The 6,535-nt window shown below is 54.0% G+C and overlaps 1 protein-coding gene across 1 annotated transcript; it reads left to right on the forward strand.

Annotated features, from left to right (window-relative positions):
- The first annotated feature begins 1,090 nt into the window (after positions 1-1,090).
- On the forward strand, positions 1,091-2,386 carry LOC128411656 (glucosamine-6-phosphate isomerase 1-like). The gene has a single exon (XM_053384066.1). The coding sequence runs from the start codon at positions 1,165-1,167 to the stop codon at positions 2,029-2,031; it is 867 nt and encodes a 288-aa protein (XP_053240041.1). The 5' UTR covers positions 1,091-1,164; the 3' UTR covers positions 2,032-2,386.
- The last annotated feature ends 4,149 nt before the right edge of the window (positions 2,387-6,535 follow it).

A 6,535-nucleotide genomic window follows, 5' to 3' on the forward strand; every position in this document is an offset into this window, starting at 1 on the left:
CTTTAGATGCGGCAGCTTGGACCACAAGTCTGAAAGTGGAGAGACAGAGAGAGAGAGGGAAAGGGCAATGCACTTTGATGCTCTATTTTAAACTACCTATTTAAAACTGCTCTGTTTTTATTCATTTAAGTACTGGATGACCAGCAAGCAAATAGTTTAAAAAGGAAAGTGTTTATTATTTTACTATATAGTTTTATGGCTTTATAAAGTTGTAAACCACTGTGACGTACAGTATTTCTATAATATAGTGGTATATAGTTTTATAAACTAATAACAATTATTGTAACTCACTCTACGTGGGGCTGCCCTTGAGACTGACCCAGAAACTCCAGTGGGTGCAGAATGCCACAGTGAGACTCCTTACGGGGTCCTTGCTGCGAGATCACATTCACCCGGTGCTATACCAGCTGCACTGGCTCCCAGTGGAGTACAGGATCAGGTTCAAGGTGCTGGTTTTAACCTTTAAAGTCCTATACAGCCTAGGACCCTCATACCTACAGGACCGCCTCTCCTGGTATGCCCCACGGAGGACCTTACGGTCTTCAAACAAAAACATCTTGGAGATCCCGGGCCACAGGGAGGTTACACTGGCCTCAACCAGAGCCAGGGCTTTTTCGGCTGTGGCCCGACTTGGTGGAACGCTCTGTCACAAGAGACTAGGGCCCTGCGGGACTTGACATCTTTCCGCAGGGCCTGCAAGACAGAGCTGTTCCACCAGGCCTTTGGCCAAGGCACAGTCTGACCCCCTCCTTTGGCAATCCTCACAGAACTCTAGCCCAATGGTTGCCATTAATTTGATTTTGAGTTGATTTTAGAATGAATTGATTTTAGAATGCTGTGTTACTTTTATTGTCGTTAGCCTCTCTGAGCCCGGCTTCGTCTGGGGAAGGCGGGATATACCGGTAAATAAAATTTTATTATTATTAACAAACTGTTGTGAGGAAAGTCTCCAGGGCCTTCTACACACAAGCAGAGGCAGAACCCTCCCAGTGATAACAGCCAGGCTGTTCAGTGACATCATTCTTCTTTGCTCTGTGACATCATCACTTCCACAGCTGTGAACTGCGGCGCAAGTGATGTCACCAAGGAGCCTCTCTCTCGGCTCAAGGAGGAGGCGGGTCAGGAGTGGACTGGAGACGTCTGGGCTGTAGCAGAACGGTGAGCATGAAACTCATCATTCTAGAGGACCATGCTCAGGCCAGCGAATGGGCAGCAAAGTACATTAGGAATCGGATCATCCAGTTTAGTCCTGGTCCAAGCAAATATTTCACCCTTGGACTTCCCTCCGGAAGTACTCCGTTAGGGTGCTATGGGAAACTAATAGAATATTACAAGAACGGAGATCTTTCTTTCCAGTATGTGAAAACCTTCAACATGACTGAGTATGTGGGTCTTGCGAAGGATCACCCCGAAAGCTACCACTCCTTCATGTGGAACAACTTCTTCAAGCACATCGACATATCCTCTGAAAACACCCACTTTCTGGATGGAAAGGCAGCAAACCTGGAAGAGGAGTGTGAGGCTTTTGAAGAGAAGATCAAAGAGGCTGGAGGAATCGAGCTCTTTCTTGGAGGGATTGGCCCAGATGGTCACATTGCTTTCAATGAGCCCGGCTCCAGCCTGGTGTCCAGAACCCGAGTGAAGACCTTGGCGATGGACACCATCTTGGCCAATGCCAGGTTCTTTGGTGGAGACTTCTCCAAAGTGCCCACCATGGCACTCACCGTTGGGGTGGGCACAGTCATGGACGCCAGAGAGGTGATGATCCTGATCGCAGGAGCCCACAAGGCGTTTGCTTTGTACAAGGCCATTGAGGAAGGAGTCAGCCACATGTGGACGGTGTCTGCTTTCCAGCAACATCCCCGCACTGTCTTTGTGTGCGATGAAGACGCCACGGTGGAACTTAAAGTAAAAACTGTGAAGCACTTTCAAGGTCTGATGCTGGTTCACAACAAGCTTGTGGATCCACTGTACAGCATGAAAGAAACGGAAGGAGGCAGAGGGGAGTCCAAGAAGCCCTATAAGGACTAGCCGCTTGCGATTCGGAGCAAGTGGTCCTTACACTTAGGGGGAGCTGGTTGAAAGCCTCCTGCCTCTGTATCTCAGGAAGGCTCTACGGCAAGACACGTTATTGGAAAATGTCATTTTCTCCGTGGTGAGGCAGTAGCAACGGATGCAGTTGCACCATGGAACTAATTGTCAGTTTACCCCTTTTTAAAGACCAAATGAGGAAACCGAGGCTGTCTCTTCTGCTTAACAGAGGACTGCATAACTTAAGGGTTACAGAGAAGAAAATCTGAACATGTTATCTGTCTGCATAACTAAAAGATGATCTGTAACCAAGAATGGGACGTGGAAATGTGGAGCTTTTGCTACTCATCTTTTTTTACATTAACATCCGTACATTAAAAAACCCACAAAAAACCAAGGAGCCTCTCTGGGTCGCCCCTGCTTCCCAATAGAACCATCTTGAGGAGGGGTCTTCTCCGCACACCCCACCAGCCATTTGAGCCAAGGTGTCGGTGTTATGTACTGAGTTGAATAGGATCCAAAAGGCAGCAGTCTGATTGGTCCTAGAACAATAGGGTCCAGAATGCAGCAGCCTGATTGGTCCACAGGAGCCACCCAATCCAGCTCCAGGTGGAAGTGAATCCGCAACCTGATTGGCCTACAGGAGAATCCTGGAATTAGCCAATCACGTGGGGCCCATTGTGTAGGACCAGACTGCTGTCTTTTGGATCCTATTCAACTCAGTGCCTAACAGTGGGGGGTGGGATGGAGGGCATCCCTAGCAGGAACGAGGGGGCAGAGCTGGCACCCTAGTGAGGAGGGGGGTATCGCTGGCGTTGACCTGCTCAGCCCCAACCACTCGGCAGTCCATGGGGGGGTCGCCCTGGGTTGCTGTTGGTCCCAGAAGGCAGATTCAGGGCTTGTGTTGGGGCATCACACACAAAGCCCCCTTTGTTCTACAGGAAACGGTAAGCCCCACTCAAGGTTCTCTTCCCTGGTGGTGGCCGTGTGGGGTCTCGGGGTCAGAGTCATGTGACACCTGTGGGGCAGAACCTTAGTTGTCCAAGTCGGGTCACAGAGGAGGGGGGCAGCAGGGTCGTAGCTAGGGGGTTGTGAGGAGGGCCCCCGCCAGGGGTGCAGACGAGGCCCCCCAGCAAAATTGGCTTTAAAATATGTCCATAAATATGCCTATAAATAAAAATATTGATTATTGCCTCGTAAGAGGAGGTTTTAAATAGAGGGTCTTTATGCGGGGGCCCTGTTTTTCGCTATTTTCTGGACGGTTCTGCCAGGAGTGCAAGATCACCTAGCTATGGCTCTGGGGGGCAGCTGCACTTTCTTCAAGACCCCCCCCCACTCACTGCAAAGCCACTCTGCCCTCCTCGCCTTCCCCTCCTCCAGACCTACCTTCCCTTCTGAACTTCTCCCCACAGCATGCAAAGAAATGAACTTCCAAGCTCTGGTGGTGGGGCAGGGAAGGGGACATCATGAGTTGGAGGCATAATGTAACACATGTGACCGAGGGGTCTTCAAGGGGACGCTGGCAGAGGAGAAAGGGGCCCCCACCCATCACAGCTCTTGGCTGTAGTGCAGGAGGAGGAGTTTTTTTGAGGGGGTGTGTGTCTCTGCTTGCTGGTTCCTCTGAGCTCAGGGCGAACCCTACTTCACAGCACTAGGAAACAGACTTGGATTCCTGCGTGCTGCTGTTTCCAATGCTCCAAACTAAAAGGATGCACTTGAGCATACAAAGAGTATATTTCTCCGTCTCTCTCGCTCTTTCTCTGTTGTCCCCTGAGATCAGGGAGCAATCCTGGGACTGCCACTTTTGACAGCATTGCAAGTCTCTTGCACGGTTAAAAGGTAAAGGTAAAGGGACCCCTGACCATTAGGTCCAGTCGTGACCAACTCTGGGGTTGTGGCGCTCATCTCACTTTATTGGCCAAGGGAGCCGGCGTACAGCTTCCGGGTCATGTGGCCAGCAGGACTAAGCCGCTCCTGGCGAACCAGAGCAGCGCACGGAAACGCCGTTTACCTTCCCGCCGGAGCAGTACCTATTGATCTACTTGCACTGGTGTGCTTTCGAACTGCTAGGTGGACAGGAGCATGGACCGAGCAACGGGAACTCACCCCGTCGCAGGGATTCGAACCGCCGACCTTCTGATTGGCAAGTCCTAGGCTCTGTGGTTTGACCCACAGCGCCACCCGCGTCCCCTCTTGCAAGGTTATTAGGGCAGAGATGTAAAAGGTGCACACACACACACACACACACACACACTCCCCTAGCATGGAAGCACACTGATGCCGGCAGGGCCTGCCCAATACATTGTGCTGCCTGAGGCAAAGGGCAAGATGGCGTCCCCACAGTCCCTGCGTAGAATTCAACCAGGCTGGCAGCTGAATCAGCTCTGTCAATGGGGCAACTGTTGCCTGCAGGTGAAGGATGAGGGGGAGACTGCTGCCACCCCTTAGGAACTGCCGCCTGAAGCAACTGCTTCACTTTGCCTAATGATAGGGCCAGCCCCACATTGAGGGAACAGCAGCACCCACCGAACCTCCTGCTGGCTGATGAAAAGTCCTTTGTCCAAGAGAAAAGGCAAGACTTGGTGTGGTTTGATAAGGGGGGGGTTCATTTGGGAGGTCACTTTAGCCCCTCACCCAAAAAACTCATGCACAATGATCAAATTATGGGGGTGGGGAGGAAATGGGGCCCACAACCCCTGCCCCACCTCGGCTCCTCCTCACTTCTGATCATCCCTTCTGCTCTTCTGCAAACAGTAGCTGAGGGGCCTAAAAGCTATTAGGAGGGCAAAGGTATTTTATGGCAAGCCCCGCCAGAGATTGAAGCCCTGCTCCCTGCGCAATAACAGCCCAAGTAGGGCGCGCAACACACACACACACACACACACACACACACACACACACACACACACACACCTCTCCTGCTTCCTCCCTTGAGGCCAAACATCACATCGCCCCACAATAAAAGTCAAACATTGAAGTCGTGTCCACTGGCAAATCCCAGCTGGCAGAGCAGAGCAAGTGATGTGTGGCTTGCCTCTGGCCTGCACATTCTCTTCTCGCCCCCCCGCCTCCCCCCACAGCTCCAGAGGCCAGAGGAAGTGGGGGCCACTGGCTCTGCCGGGCCTTCTCTTGCTCTCCCCCTGAACTTTTGCAGCAAGGCAGCCAGCGAGAGCCAAGAGCTGATTGCGGCCAAGGAGGAGCCAAGCAGAAAGTGGGCCGGGGGGGGGTGTTTGGGGCAAGGGAAAGAGCCCCCTCCGAGAGAGAGAGAGAGAGAGAGAGAGAGAGAGAGAGAGACTCAGCTGGTCCCTGTGACTTTCTTCTCAAAACAACCCATTTCCCAAGACTGGGCTTGCAGTCCCAGAATGGCAGACTTGGAAGGGGCCTCAAGAGAGGACTATAAATGGCACGGATGCCCCAACAGAACAGCGCACACTGCTGCACTGCTCACTGTGACCTTTTGAGCTCTGGGCAGGGCCTGGCATGCACAGGAACACGGGCAGCTGCCCTTTTGCCCAGTCAGTCCATTGGTTCTCCTGGCCCAGCCTTGCCCACACTGACCAGGCAGGGAGCCTTTTCCTAGCACTGTGAACTGCCCTGAGACCTCTCCGTATAGGGCAGTACAACAACAAGGGCTGCTGCTGTTGGAGAGGGCAGGGAGAGGCCTGGGTCCTGCTTGCCAGCTCCCCAGAGGCACTGGGCATTGGGTGGACAGGATGCTGGTCCTTCTTTGGTTCATTGCCTCTCCATATTGACTGCAGAACCTCCATGCCCAGGAGCAGTCTACCTCAGAGTACCAGACAGTGGAGAACACAATTGTTCTTACCACTCAGTTTGAGACTGGCTGTCTACATGCCATGCTTCTAAAGGACATGGCTTCCTCCCGCTGCAAGAACCCAGGGAACCGTAGTTCTCTAAGGGCACTGGAACTTGTAGCTCCAGAGGGCCGCCTCACCTCACAGGCAGAAGACTGGCCTTCCTGGGGAATGGAGCAGGGGGGTCGCTGAGCCTCCTGGCAGCCTGAGTTGGGTCAGCCTCTCCCCCAGGCCTCCCAGGTCCCCCGTGGGGTGACCCCTGCCTTCCTGCCTCGTGGTCTTCGCGCCTGGCGGGGCTGGGGTCCCGGGAGAGCCTGGCTGGACAGGCGTGGGAGGGACGGAGGTTCTTTCAGGGCCGGGGTCTTGTCCCCGAGGGATCGATGGGGATGAAAGAGATCCCAGAAGCGATCTTGGCGGGCAGGAACCAGCCGGGGGAGGTCTAAGAAACAAAGGCTGCCCTGTCTCAGACGTGACACACACCCCCTGGGACCGTCCAGACGGATTGCTGCCTGGCAACTCTCCTGGCCAGTGACGTGGGACGGCTGGGGTGGGACGGGGGCCAGGAATCCCCCGGAGCAGCGGCGGCGGGGCTGCCCGACGAGGCCCCCGCGGCGTGGTGGGTCGTGGCCAGCCGCCCCGTGGCAGGCACCTCGCTCGGTAGCCGCGCCGCGCGTCCTCCCGGGGGCCGTGCG

Source organism: Podarcis raffonei, chromosome 3, assembly GCF_027172205.1.
Source record: "Podarcis raffonei isolate rPodRaf1 chromosome 3, rPodRaf1.pri, whole genome shotgun sequence".
Lineage (NCBI taxonomy): Eukaryota > Metazoa > Chordata > Lepidosauria > Squamata > Lacertidae > Podarcis > Podarcis raffonei.

Excerpts from the sequence above, each read along its gene's own strand:
- LOC128411656 (XM_053384066.1), top strand. The coding sequence starts at position 1,165 with ATGAAACTCATCATTCTAGAGGACCATGCTCAGGCCAGCGAATGGGCA.